The 15839-nt window shown below is 37.0% G+C and overlaps 1 protein-coding gene across 12 annotated transcripts in view; it reads left to right on the plus strand.

Moving 5' to 3' along the window:
* The window catches only part of LOC5578826 (progestin and adipoQ receptor family member 3), a 103574-nt gene that overhangs the window by 66802 nt on the left and 20933 nt on the right, over positions 1-15839 (plus strand). For all 12 annotated transcript variants that reach the window (XR_002500761.1, XM_021846226.1, XM_021846159.1 and 9 more), the window contains 3 exons: positions 8978-9499; positions 9560-9712; positions 14336-14524. Coding sequence is in view for 11 of the 12 variants with exons in the window: in XM_021846226.1 (XP_021701918.1) it covers positions 8978-9499; positions 9560-9712; positions 14336-14524 (864 nt within the window). In the remaining variant the exon portion in view is untranslated. The remainder of the gene's footprint in view (positions 1-8977; positions 9500-9559; positions 9713-14335; positions 14525-15839) is intronic.

A 15839-nucleotide genomic window follows, 5' to 3' on the forward strand; every position in this document is an offset into this window, starting at 1 on the left:
ATAAAAGCTTTTGAATGAAGTATTCAAATATTAAAAACGAGCTTATTTTGGGTGATTTTCAGACGCCCTACCCTACAACGACTGGCGAGCGTCTACAGCCATAACAGGAACCAACTCACTAGACATCAATGAACAGAAAGTCGGTAACGGGGCGCTAGAAACATAAATAGAATATCCCTAAATCGATATGTCACTCGTAAACAGGTTTTAGAGATTGCTCGCTCAACCGCCACCTTACGCCGATAGAACAGAATGGGTATACCAGAGGATACATTCGATGTGGTTGTCTTTTGTCGTTGAGGTAGAGCAGTATATGCTAATCAATTTATTTAATATATCCCAACGACAGTAAGAACGGGTCTTGGAGACGCGAAAGGATCTATACATTATCTGAAATGTTTTAGCAAGTATTGGGCATATTCAAACAACATTCTAATGGTGTGTTATTTGTAATTGTCAATAGTAAATCAAACTCAGAACAGGTGATTTTCTCCTCATTACACTGAAAACGGTTCTTCGTATTTTATCCATAATTGGTTTCGTAAAACATTCTATATTCATTCATCATACGAATCATACGTACTTGACAGAAATTCGCGTTTCAGTAACTTTATGAAATATTCGTAAGATGCACGATTCACATTTCGTAGATAAGCGTTTTTGTATTTTTTTGCGTTTGTCTTTTACTTAAGCTAATCGCACTGGATGAAAATTCTCGAACATTTTTTCAAACAGTCGTAAGTCAAAAGAGTAAACAAACTTATTTTCTACTCTAAACCAACTCAGTTTTTCCTTTTACAACATTTAATTTTCGGAATCACAACGTAGCCACAAATCAACACAAAACAATACTTAAGTCAATCTTACACTACATAGTGCTCCAGAAGGTAGATTTATGCGGAAAAATGCATTTAGAGCTTTGTAATGAAAAATGTCTACAAAGCTGGTTGTATTAATAAAGTCCTTTCCCAACTAACATTTAGTGCAAATGTAAAACATTCTCGATGCTTTGTTTATATGGCTTTATTCTGAGTAAATGTGCTGTACATACAAACAAAAACTTCCATGCGATCCTGTTACCAACAAATCTGGCGAATCTACCCAACTATTTGTAAGCTGTGTTGGCAGCAATTATGCATACCAGAAATCCAGTGTACTATCGAACACCCTATATGAACATATGAAAAAAATGAATCGGTCAAATTAAGAGCTACATTTTTTTGTTTGCAAAGTTTCTTTAAATTGAATATAACATCGATACTGATGAAATATTCAGGAAAAATAATAAATGAGTCTATAGTCAATTTCATCAACACCTAAGCTTCATCGAGGAAGCAAAGCAAAAGTGATCGAAATAGTATGAATATTTTGGAAAAGGCAAAAGCTATGCCCTATTCAAAAATCGTTTTTACTCCACATCTCTCATTCGATTCAAGATCAAATTCTGAGTGTCCTGCCGAAATTTGGGCTCATTTGGAAAAAAACAGAGATTGCACAAGCTCTTCAAAGTTTGTTTTAGAATTACTATGCGTAAATCAAGCAATTCATTCAATCGGTCTTAGTGTTTGCCCATGTTCTCTTGAGAGCTAAAGCTACGATCGTGCTACTTTTTCCCGAATGTCGGTTCCCCTAATGCCAGATCCCCGAATATCCCGTTTCCTTGAATAGCCCACTTACCCTAAATGTTTTCGGAATTCATATTTGTCATGTCTTTTTACATTTGAGCGCTGTGAACGTACTGGTCGCATATCAGACCATGCTGAAATGTAAAAATACATGACAAATATAACTACCGAAAACTTCTTACCGTCCTCAGCATTTTTGACAACATGTGCATAGTCGAGAATGACCAAATACCTTCTTTTTTTGATTGCTTATCGTTATTTCTAATTCAACATCCTACCACTGAAAAATATTAGCACCTATTTGAACTGCTCCACTTTTCGGGGAACCGGGTCATTCTGGGAAATGGCATTCGGGGAAACGGGTCATTAGGGGAACTGGCGTTCAGGGAACCGACATTCGGGGAAACGAAATTCGGAGAAATGACATTCGGGGAAAAGTAGCACAATCGTAATTTCCATATAAAATTTGAAGGGCTTGTACAGTCTTAATTTTCATTCAAATGAACTCAAATTTTGTGAGAATTTTTTTTTTTAAATCGAATAAGCGGTGTGAAGCAAGCACGATTTTTTGAACCATCCTTATGCCCTACCCAAAACGCATGAATGCCTTCTCTTCTCATGCTAAGCACGTCTATCTTGTAAAATGTCTACCTATGCCAATATTTCCCCAAGAAATACATCATTTCTATTACGTCTAAACACCAACAGAAAGTCCTCAAAACGTTCCTACTTTTGGTATGTCTGCTACTGATTAGGTTTTTTATCTAAACAATTGCAACAAATGTTTCATACAATGCTTAAAACCACAGCTAATGAGTTATGTTTTGGTAGTTGTTATCATCATTCATAGACTTTTTTCGTTATTTGAATCCAAAGTTTTTGTAGCTTTGTGTATTTCTGTTAAAACACAGCTTTGTAATTATTCTTCAATAACTGCCTATTTGCCTTTTTGGTTTGCAAAAAATGACTCACAGTAGGTCTAAATGTTTCATTATTTTGGGTCTCAGCATAAAACACCGTGTGTAGACCAATTCAATACTCTTACACGACGATTCATTTTGAGTGAACCTATAACTTTCCATATAATCGTAAGTCGAATTTGCGTATTAGTGTAACTTTTATAATGGGCATGTAAACACATGGTAATCTACAACCAAATTACTGATTAACATTATTACAGTTATAATTGGATTGAAGAATGTTTATAGACAACGTGGATTAGGATTTATGCATTAAAGTACAGAACTTATAGAAACAAGCACAATAAATTCCATTTCAAGTCGATAATAACTTGTATAAATAATATTTATGAAGAGATATCGTTCGACACTCATGTTTCGACATTGAATTCAACATTAATCAATTGTTTTTGAATTATAAGTGAGTGTATTTCGAACAAAATCGAACGAATTACGTTATGTATACCGGGTACCCCCGTTGGTTTAACCACATTTAATCTGAACACTTTTTAATCTGTACCCCGCTAATTTGCACATCGTTCAGATTAAAAATGGTCCAAACGTCATTTCGCTCATGGAATGGAGAAGAGTGAAATGGAACGCTATGGAACGGAACGTAGAATCAAAACAAAACAGTGAAAGAGGTAACAAGAAACATGTTTCTAGGGTGACTAGATGTTCAAATTAAAAATGAAACTCGATGGTTTGCATGAGGTGCCGTTCAAATTAGCGGGGGTACACGGTATATACCTCTGTATAGGTATATACCTCTAGGCGTTTAACGTTATATGGAAATCTTCTTCTTCTTCTTCTTCTTCTTCTTCTTCTTTCTGGCGTTACGTCCCATCTGGGACAAAGCCTGCTACTCAGATTAGTGTTCTTATGAGCACTTCCACAGTTATTAACTGAGAGCTTTCTTTGCCGATTGACCATGTTTGCATGAGTATATCGCGTGGCAGGTACGAAGATACTTTATGCCCTGGGAATTGATAAAATTTCCTTTACGAAAAGATCCTCGACCAGCGGGATTCCAACCCACGACCGACCCTCAGCATGGTCATGCTGAATAGCTGCGCGTTTACCGCTACGGCTATCTGGGCCCCTATGGAAATCTCTGACTCACAAAAATCCAAACTTGGTTCTGACTAAGAGGTTTTAGACCGGATTTATGTTCTTCTATAACTAGGGCTTCAATGCTACGTTTTGTAGCGTCTAACAAAAAGTTCAATGTCTTTACTTCATAGTACGCCTATGAAACATACAAAATCGTTCTATTTCTCCAGAAAAATATACATTTGGAACACCATTGTCCAAATGCCTATAATGGACCCTCCCGGGGTCCATAATAGAAATGTTTTCAAAGTTGACGTTTTCCTATTATGGACCATCCATTTAATCCCCATTTAATCCGTCTCGCTGCCGACGTGCCAACCCACCTGGAAATACCAATTATGGACCCTCTTGTGTGGTTTTATTTACAAAACTGTTCAAATATCTGTATTTATGCGCCTCAAACCAAATATGTTGCCTTAAACTGCTGACTAACAATGCGATCGAAGTTTTCCCAGTGGATTTTCATAGGAATACGGTTGCTTTGAGTGTCATTTTTATGTTTTTCTGCATGGGGTCCATAATACGCAGAGGGTCAATGACCGGCATCGACTCCCTAGGCTGTCAAAGATAAGTGACGAAATCGTAATAACTTCATCAAATAGTGATCCTAGAACAGATTGATTATCCGAAATTATGTTATTTCGTTCAGTAGCATGTGGGTTCCGCATTATGAAAGTTACCCCGTTTTACGGTATATCAAATGTCCGTATCCACTGGTTTTTGATTGATTTTGATGAAATTTTCAGGAAAAATCACAAATGATTTGTATTCTGAATTCATGCATCGAAAATTTTGAATTTGTAGATAATTCCGGATTTAGGTCCAAATTTGTTAGGGTACCGTAAAACGGGGTAACTTTGATAATGCGGGTAACTTTGATAGTGCGAGACTCTCAACATACTAAACGAAATAAGAAAGTTTTTGTTAATTTGTTTAGCTAAACGAATGCAAAAGTAAATAGTATTAGTATGACACTACATGTTAAAGCTATTTTCGTTGGAATCAAGTACATTTGAGGATTTATATGCAGATATTGAAAATTTATAAGATTTTAGCAATTTTGAAACGCTCCCAAACAATCTGTTCTACGATCACTATTTGATGAAGTCATAATGAATTCGTCACTTATACTTGACAGCCTAGTTATAGTAGAACATGAATTCGGTCTCAAAACTCTAAGCGAAAACTATTTTTACAAACTGGGACCATTTTTGTAATCTAAGTCAGAAATTTCCATATAGCGTTAAACGCCTAGGGGTATGCAACGCCCTACAAATGTTCCGTGATTCATTCAATTTTGTTCAATTGATGCTCCATTATCAAAGTTACCCCAAAACAGAAAACCGACTTTCGATTATATGAAAAATTATATGTCCATTTAGAATACATCTTTTGACAATTTATTAACTGTAGTCGATACTAAGGATACCAGTACTTGTTTTAAAAATATGAATTATAATTCTTTGAAACAGCATGCATAAATATTCAAGTTTTCTTCGAAAATACTATCAAAGTTACCCCATTTTACGGTACCTAAGCTGCCGTGAATCGCAAGTCAGTCCCATGTGCATTTTCGTCAAAATTAAGTTGATATCAGTTTTTAACATATCTTTCTATGATCTTTCAGCTGGACTAACGAGATAAAACTTTTTGCTCGGTAAAATTTGGAAAAAATATGAAGTCGGATTGTCCCGATTGTATCCGACCAGGTTAAGGAAAAAAAAAATCAAAAATTTTTTGTGGAGCTATTTTCTATCCGATTTGCAAACTTCTTTCACTATATGAAATCCAAACTCTTCTATTTTCATATGCTGGGAAAGTGGTCCAACATTTTGCTTGTTATCGGAGTTATTCCGGTGTCCTCCTGGGTCAAGTCGGGTAAAAAATTGGTTAACTTCCTTTCCCGAACAGTTTTATTATATTAAACTGCTATTTAACAACTCAAGTTTTGTAAGAACAGTCAATCATACAACATGAAAGATATTCAAGTGATTTAAGGAGTCACTTTCATGGAAGTTTCCTTGAAAAACTGAAATATGCCTTCCGGAAGATCAGTATATAGGCAGCCATGTGACTTTAGTTGGCTACTGAGTGGAACCTCCGTAAAACTGCCCATATTATGGGAGATGTCTTGAAAATTCGCGTTGTTTGTTTTATTTCACTAGTTTTCTATATTCAAGGACGAAATAATATTTCGATCGCTTTATGATCAGCTATGGCCACTTTAAGGCTTACCAGAAGATCCGGAACATCCGAAAAAGTAGACGATTCTATATCCCAGGACGTAACCAATATTGCCAATATAACCAATATTGCCGACCAGCTATAGGTACTCAATAGCTCAACCCAAACTTTTGACTTGATTGACTGTTTCATTGATTTTGAATATTTTTTTTGTTTTTAACATCCATGTCATTTTTACCGATTTGACCACTTTTAAGGATGTTCCGGATCTTCCGCTGAGCCCCCCAATGGCCGTATTGGGTCTTATGCACTCAAAACATTGGTTATGTCCATGTATATTGAAAACTATTGATATTGGAAAAAACCGCAGCTTTCCAAGTCATTTTTAACGATTTGACCACTTTTACGGATGTTCCGGATCTTCCGGTGAGTCCCCCAATGGGTATATATGGTCTTATGGACACAAAGCATTGGTTATGTCCATGTAAACTATTGAGATTGAAAAAATACGCGACTTTCCAAATCATTTTCAACGATTTGACCACTTTTACCGATGTTCCGGATCTTCCGGTGAGCCCCCAATGGCCGTATTGGGTCTTATGCAAACATTGGTTATGTCCATGTATGTTGAAAACTATTGAGATTGAAAAAAACACCGCGGCTTTCCAAGTCATTTTTAACGATTTGACCACTTTTACGAATATTCCGGATCTTCCGGGAGGCATATTTCAGTTTTTCAAGGAAACTCCCATGAAAGTGACTCCTAGGTGAAGTAGGCCGTCATTGAAATTTGTACGCGTCGTTGATGATTGTTGTTAATTTATCTCATGATTTCGAATCAAAGAAAATCAGTTGGTTTTGCACTGACGCAGCTGAAAAAGTATCAGCATACTTTATGCATGTTAGGGCGTTTGGTGATACTTTTTCAAGTCAATATAAACTTTCAAGATTGTGTTTTATCACTATGACATGCAAGCTGAAAAGTCATCATTGTAGCCAAAATGAATGATGGGCTACTTAGCCTTAAATCACTTGAATATTTTTCATGTTGCTCGATTGACTGTTCCTATAAAACTTGAGTTGTTAAATGACAGTTTAGTATTTTAAAACTGTTCGGGAAAGGAAGTTGATCAATTTTTACCTGACTTTACCCAGGAGGACACCGGAATAACTCCGGGAACATGCAAAATTTTGGACCACTTTCCCCAGCATAGGAAAATAGAAGAGTTTGGATTTCATGTAGTGAAAAAAGTTTGCAAATCGGATAAAAAATAGCTCCACGAGAATTTTTTGATTTTCTTTTTCTTAACCCGGTCGGATACGGGTTAAAAAATAATCGCATATCAGTCCCACTACAGATTTCCGCACCGTGTGAATATGAACAATGTTTCGGTCATCTTTATATTTTTCTCGGATAGTTATCGGAGTGAAAAGCAAATTGTGCAAGCTTCATTCAGAATCAAACATATTTCAATCTCCTGATTTTTTTGAATATTCGTATGGATAACGAGCTTGCAAACTTCGCAGCCCATTTTCTCAATGCCTACTTTTTACAGATTGGTCTGACTTGCGATTCATGGCAGTAAGACATTACGAAATGCATAAGAAATATGCAAGAAACGTCATCAAAACTTTTCAAAAATCAATGAAACATAAATTGATAGAATATATCACCTGTTTCTCTTTGGACACTATTGTGGCCATTTCGGGAACATGGTCACCGGAAATTGATTCCGGTAGGGACCCTAAAAGGACAGTTCTAGAATATCATGCACTGATATCTTTCGATAATAATGAAAATAATAATGATGAAAAAGTTTTCATTTATTACTTTGCTTGATTTTGTCTGTGATTATTAAACACAGCTTTGTAGGCGTGTTAAGTAAGAAGGCAAGAGAAAGGTTTTGGTTCGACCTTCAAGTTATCATAGAACCATTGAATTTTTTGAACACATATGACAAAATTCTTGTGGCAGATGAATTTCTTGAAAGCTCTATAGAAAAGTAACTGAAAACTCCAGAAAGAATATCCAACAGATTTCATATTCAATGAATGCCAAAAACTGGTGTTGCTGAAATCGCGGGTAGGCAAAAGTGGGTGTTGCCAAAACCGGAGAGGCACTGTATTGCCAAGCCCATAAGAAGACAACCATTCAAACAAGCTCTCTTTTTTACTATTTCGTTTATTTAAGGCTCAATCGTAACCAGCTGTCTCATACATTCCTGATTTGTTTTCTGAATCCAGTTTCGAATAAGCATTGAGGATCTTAATTCATTTTCAGGAAAATAACTGTTGTTTTCAAAGAATATGCCTACCTTTGTGGTTTGTTCTGTAATTCACCAAATTCGCTTCTAAAATTTACCGATTTATCAACAAGTTATAAGATTGTTAAAACTTGTTTGGAAACCGATAGTAGCAATTGATCAACTTCACAATGGAACATATATCTTCACTTTTTGAACTGAACTGATTTGTTTAATTATGATATTAAAACTAATATATTAAAGAGCAATAAATAGCGATGGGGCCTTCCTTAGCCGAGTGGTTAGAGTCCGCGGCTACAAAGCAAAGCCATGCTGAAGGTACCTGGGTTCAATTTCCGGTCGGTCCAGGATCTTTTCGTAATAGAAATAGGCATAGAGTATCATCGTACCTGCCACACGATATACAAATGCCAACTTTGGCAAAGAAAGCTCTCAGTTAATAACTGTGGGAGTACTCATAAGAACACTAAGCTGAGCAGCCGGCTCTGTCCCAGTGGGGACGTTAATGCCAAGAAGAAGAAGAAGAAAATAGCGTTATAACTATCTATACTTTTTCATCAAATAACAACCCAATTAGACACAATTTTGTCTGTTTTAGCACCTGTGAGCACTTAGTGAAATCGTACTCTTTCTTCGTCTCACTTGATTGATATATACTCTTTTGGGTCCACCATGATATAAAATTGTAGAAATGTTTCTCTGTTGTAGATTCAAAAAACTTTAAAGATTAAGAAATATAATTTTTATTTTTACTACAAATAAAACAGGCTATTTTATGTATAAATTCAATAGAATTTCATAGTATAATTTCTCTTTTCTTTTTTTCTTTCAGAACATAACCCAGGGCGACTTTGCCCCCACGCTAGACAACAGTGACAAAAGCCCCATAACATGCACCAAAACGTCGACCACCATCTTCAGCCAGCAGCAGCCAAGCCACACGAAGAATGAATGCTGCGGTAGTAAGCAGGAATGTGCCACTTGTAGTAGTATTAGTTTAACCAATTCAAGCAATAACAATAACAACAGTAGCAGTAATAGCGACCCAGCGGAACTGGTATGCAGTAAACAGGACGTCTCGTATTATAAACTGCGGCAGCTGCTCAACTATGAAGATGCTCCGAAGCACCTGCAGTTCAACCCGTTCATTCGTACCGGCTACCGAACTATTCTGTCGACGAAGCTTTGCCTGGAGAGCATGTTCTGGTGGACAAACGAAACGTTCAATATCTGGAGTCACGTGTTCGGGTGCTTTCTGTTCGTTGGACTGGCCTATTCGGACATCGTTTTGCTACAGATGCACGCAAGCATGATCGATAAGATAATTGTGGGAGCATTATTAGTTTGTTTCCAGGTCGGTCTACTCAAATAGATGGGGAACGAGTTGTATTTAAACTTTATACTATATTTTTAGGTCTGCATGATTCTGTCTTCCATTTACCATACTTTCTCCTGCAAATCGGAGCAAAGCTATGAGTGCTTCCTAGCGTACGACCTGTTTGGGATAGCGTTGTCACTGTTGGCCATCTTCATCAGTGGCATATATTACGCTTTCTGGTGCAATGCGGTAAGTCGAATTTACACCTACATATATTTCTATGTTAAAAGTCGGTATACTTCAGAATTATTCGTAACACACTCTAAAAACAAACGAGGTTGATTGCTCGTATACAATCGTAACACTTGAAGTTCCTGCTTAAGAACTTTTGCCAATGAAATAAGTCAAAAAGTTATTGTAATTTCTAAACCATGTAAACAATGATCGATAATATTAAAAACTAGCTTACCCGACGTGGCTAGCCACGTTCCAACGAAATGTTAGAGCAAAATGCTACGTATAATCTTTCAAATCGCATGATACTGATGACCGCAAAACCGCCTAAATTTATGTTCTGGCCATACTCCATCGAGCACGTGGATTCAACAGTTCTAAGCTGAAATAATTATATCCTTATATGCTGTTGCAGTGTTTCTTCTGTTGTGAAATATTTCAAAAGTTACAGAATCTTCTAGCATATTCTCCCGAATAGCTACTACAAAGTAGTATGATTCATTGATAATTTTCAAAATCACAGTTGTGGTGAAAAGACCATCGACTCAGGAAAATATCGAGTCATGGAACAGGAATGTTTTGGAAATCCACAATTTGTTTTAAGTATGCATCTAAGAGTCGATATCGAGTCATTAAACATCATGGAGATTTCGCTGTAAATTAATAAATCGTATATTTGGCGAACATTCATCTCATTCATCTTTATCTTGCTTTTAAATATGTCAAACTCGTTTTTGAAACTGAGTTGGAACTGGAGAAACCCGTTTTACATTTTTAACTCCAATCCGATTCAAGTTCGACCAAATTACAATTTGCTTGAAGTTGATTTGTTCACGTTTTAGTCACCAACCAAATTCCTATACAGACGACAATGATGAAGTGTTCGAGAATATTCCATGAATTGGAATGAGCAAAGTTCCAGAGAACTCCAAAATATTCTGTCAAAGAGCTGTTGTAGTGCTCCACAATTTGCAATTGTAATGTTATTATATAAGAATTGACCGTTGTAGTGCTTTTAAAATACTGTTGTAGTGTTCAACGAAACTTCTCGATGAAACATTTCAAAGCGTTACTGACAGACAGACAACGCTGGGATTTTATATATATGATATCTTCGTGGGTGTTGAGCGATACTGCTCCAGTTGCCCCGAACGTTTAGGGTCGCCATGTCCTCTTCCACTGCGAACAGACAGCATATTCGTGGTCTTCCAGTCACTGACTTCTACCTGTTTCCGTGCTGAATATTATTTTCGCAATTCTTTCTTCTGACATTCGCAGCACTTTACGCTCGAAAACACCGAAGGCTTTTCAATTTGCATATTTCAACGTCCACGCTTCGTGCCCGTAGAGAACCACAGGAAAAGTCAATGTTTTATGCAGGCCGAATTTTGTTCCCATTTGCGGGACATAAGCTGGTTACGTTTTCCGTAAAAGGCCCTATTCGCAGCCATGTCACAAGTGCTCCAATGTAGATAAACTCTTCAACAACTTCCAACACAAACCCATCAAACACTATCTCAGCACCAACAGTACCACAAGTTTACCTCTATCTCTACCAGCAACCATGTACTTCGTTTTGGTATAATTAATGGTCAGGCTTATGCTCGCTGTCTCCCTCTGCAGAGGCACAAAGGTCTCCTCCAATTAGCTCGATATCGTCCGCAAAGCCAAGAAGCATTCCAGACAACCAAAATATACATATAACGGAATCCTTTTGCGTTATGCGATGCACTGTGTGCACTGTGCACTCTAGATCTCCCAATAGAACCCTCGAGTGCAATGTTGAACAGTGATTTCGAAACTGCATCTCCTTGCTTCAATCCATCTATTATCACAAACGAGGTTGACACCTCATCTGCAGTACAAACACTTGATTTCAAACCATCCAGCGTTGCACGCATCAGTCTAATTAGTTTCGCCGGAAGACCATGTTCAAACATTATCTGCCACACCTCATTTCTTTTCAGTGAATCGTAAGCTGCCTTGAAATCAATCAATGGTGGGTATACAAGTTTAAACTCCCGGAATTTTCCTAGGATCATTCGCAAAGTAAACATCTGGTCTGCTGTCGAGCGGCCCTCACAAAAACCAGCTTGGACAGGATGCCCGACAGTATTTTGTACGCCGAATTCAGCAGATTAATTCATCTGTATTTGGCACACTCCAGTCTGTGCCCTTTCTTATAGATTGAACGTGTGAGGCCATCCAACCAACCAGTAGGCATTCTCAACAAATAATGTTGGTGAAAAAGAGTTTAATAAATTACTCTCGAGCATACTTCAGCTGCTCACTTCCGTACTTGAGAAGCTCGACCGGGATCTGGTCCTTCCTAGCAGCTTTACAGTTCTACAGCCTTTTCAACCTATCCTATGGTCGGTGGGTCCACAGCTTGACCGTCTCCATCAATTTTTCCCCTTTTTCTCGCTACATTCCCATTTTCGCCGTTCAATAACTGCTAAAAGTGTTTCTTCTATCTGGCAGCCAGCCGCGCGCCGTTGACCGTTTCATAAAATCTTCGCATATCGATTCTACCCCATTACCCCGAATGCCATTTCCCCGAATCCCAACACCCCGAATTCCATTACCCCGAATGTACCAATACCCCGAATTCCATCACCCCGAATGCTTTTTCCCCGAATTCACAATTATCTTGACATGATGATATTGATAACCTTTTCCCATGATTTTGGAATTCGGGGTAATGTCATTCGGGGTGATGGGTCGTTCGGGGTTTTGGAATTCAGGGTAATGGCGTTCGGGTTAATGGCATTCGGGGTGCTGGAATTCGGGGTAATGGGGTAGAATCCTTCATAGTAAGTGGTCAACTTTTGCGGAATTGTAAACACATTTGAAAATGTTGGCAATGGAATCGTTTTCAACCATGTTATTTTGGGTAACAATCGCAATTTTGTTTGACGACCTCATATAAGACATGAATATTGTACTCTTGTTGTATCTGTTCTTGTTAATACTGATAAGTTATGATCAGTAACAAGTCACAAAAACCACAATTTCTATTTGCTCTGGAATATAAGAAAGAGAAACACCATTCAAGCCTTGAGCATATTTCATCGATAAATGTTGTTGAAATAAACCGAGGATTTTTTTTCATTTACGTTCAAAAGCCATGTGTTTAGATTGATGCATTTATTTTTTTTTAAGAAAAATCGCATTTTTTGTATTTATAAAGGATAAATGAAAAAAAAAATGATAACACTAAATGTCCATCGGATTAATGTACCAAAAACAGTATTTCAGCATAAAATTAAAGTTTAAGAGTTTTCAGCATTATCCCATATAAGCTTTTTCTCTGAGCGGTTGAAGGTGAAGATTATTTAAAGCTGCATCGCGAATATTTTAAAGAACAAAAATCTAGAGAACCAGACGACGGTGTGCGTTGATAATTTGATCAATTTGTAACTTGCTGGTCGATGCCAATTTTCAGCTTAAGTGTTTTTTTGCTTTTTGCACATTTGTGCTCATGAAATTCATATAACCTGTAAGTTACAATTATCATCTATAAGATTTTTGAGAAAATATTCTGGAAACATACCATAGTTTTATTAGTTATATTTAATTTCACTTTACTGCCTCTCAAATTTGACAAAAATCCGGAAGGAGAGAAGAAATAAAATTTATATTTTAAGTGTAGTTTTTCATAATTTACCGTGTTTGACTAGTTTCATAATTCGGTTTTTCATAACATTGCATGAAATATCAGATATCATCGGGTACAACATTATTTTATTGGAATTCTATGTTATATGACAAAGTAGCCATGAAATCCAACTTTTACTATGGTTCTCTAATTCAATATCGAGGTACCGAATATCGAGTAAAAGAGAGTTGACTGTATATGTGAAAATTAATACTGAATTGCATTTTCAGGTCACTTCGAATCTGAAACATTATTCCATTGTCCTAAAAAAATCAAATAATGTAGGGTAGATGTACCAATAGTGGAGGTACTACACACGATTAAACTTCATTTAAACGCCCAAATTCAAGATGCGCAATTAATGTACATGTTAATGTTGTAACGGGAAGTAACGATCATTGACATAATGAGAAAAAATATTTGATCGCAGTAATCCACGGCATATCAGTGAAAAATAATACCTCCACTATTGGTACACTGTTCCTTTAGTTGCGGTATATTTTTAAATTGTGTTCCTATAGTTGCGGTATCCGTTGTTTTCGAATGGGATCCTCTACTATAGGAACACTTTACCACAACTATTAGTACAAGAAAGTAATGTTTTAGCAATTTTAGTGATATTTCATCAGTTTTAAACAACTAAGGGAACACTTACCCTAACTATATTATTCAAAGCCTGATTTTTTTTAGTTTTATATTCTGAACAACTATAAGAACATGTGCATGACAATCAAACAAATCAAGCATTTTGCATTCCAATATCAATATAGATGTAAATTTTCTTTCATCAAGGTCATTGTTGCGACTTTTCAAAATATTATCGATCGATTTGGCAATTTGCCCATCAATTAAAATGATCACTTCTAAGTGTTACTTTACTCGTCATAATCATTTGAGTGTATTTTATATTAGCAAACTGACATTTTATTAAAAAAAAGTATACAAAACCTAACACATCTTTCCCCCTTACTCTCGGCCAGGAACTGCGCAATTTCTACATTATCACCATCGGAGTGATATTCACGGTAGCAATGATCCTGCAGATTCCCCGACTGAAGGTGAACTCCAATGTAAAGATGCTGGCCTTCGTGGCATGGGCGGCCTATGGCGTCGTGCCAACGCTCCACTGGTACATTGTGATGGGCGGCGCAGAAAGCACCATGGTCAAGGTAAGTCATTTAACACCCCCTCTAGAGCATCCGAACCGAACGCATGATATGCGATATCTCCGTGCAAAATCCAATCAATGAACTGATGGACGGACAGCCCCCACACAGTGGGGTAGATCGTTGTTTTCGATGGCTAAAACCTCTAGTACTTTTGATATGCATCCTAGATGCATGGTGTCTTCCTTCGACAAAGTATTTTATCATCAAATTTTATATACCGTTTTGTCTCAAATTACGAGCATGATATATATTCCGAACAGTGGCGATTTCAAAGGTTAGAGTTGATATTTTAAAACTTTTAAATTCAGTGGCTTAAATCATAGAATAATTAATCATACTGTGGAGAGATTTATGTGGTTTTCTTGGAATACCGCTATAAAACGGCTTTTCTTGTTCGGAATTTGAGACAAAACGGTTTTTAACAATAAGTCATAGATAGCAAAATTTTCAGGTTGAATGATACTTTTAGTGAAAACAATATTAAACAGTGCTTTACAAAATCCATAACAACTTTTAAAACGGCACCATGGCTGATGGCGGCATTACTTGGTCTACGATTGATCAAGAAAATTACCTTCAGTTTCTCGAAGAAAGCCATGTGCGACTATCTTGTTGTAACAGTTTGAAATCTTGTTGAAAATATAGTCAAATACTTGATTCGGTGAGGTTTTTATGCATTTTATGATTTAAAAATGGGCCTTTCTTAGAAAAGTGGTAAAAGTATGTGGCTACAAAACAAAGCCATGCTGAAGGTGTCTGGGTTCGATTCCCGGTCGGTCCAGGATCTTTTCGTAATGGAAATTTCCTTGACTTCCCTGGACATAGAGTATCATCGTACCTGCCACACGATATACAAATGCGAAAATGGCAACTTTGGCATAGAAAGCTCTCAGGCAATAACTGTCGAAGTGCTCATAAGTGAGGACGTTAATGCCAAGAAGAAGAGAAGAAGAAGATTATTGAAAAAATGAAGTTAAATTGAACCTGAAAAATTATCGCAAAATACAAAGTCAAGTTATATGTATATACTAATGTAAGAAAAAATTTCGCTCCAGTCCTCATAACAACTGTGCAAAATAAGCTCGATTAGTGAAACTACAATTTAGCGCCAGCCGTTCAAAGCTTAATGATCATATCACAGACAAACAGACGTCACACTCTCACCATTGTCCATCGACCACCTTTTTAACGGTCGATTCAAAAATATGGTAGGTGGCCAATCCGCCACCCGCAGCGCTCGCATCGTTTTTGTTCGCGTTTGACGTTTGAACACTACCGCCATCTGTTGGCCTGTCGGCCAAATACAATAATTTTA

This window comes from Aedes aegypti, chromosome 1 (genome assembly GCF_002204515.2).
Source record: "Aedes aegypti strain LVP_AGWG chromosome 1, AaegL5.0 Primary Assembly, whole genome shotgun sequence".
NCBI lineage: Eukaryota > Metazoa > Arthropoda > Insecta > Diptera > Culicidae > Aedes > Aedes aegypti.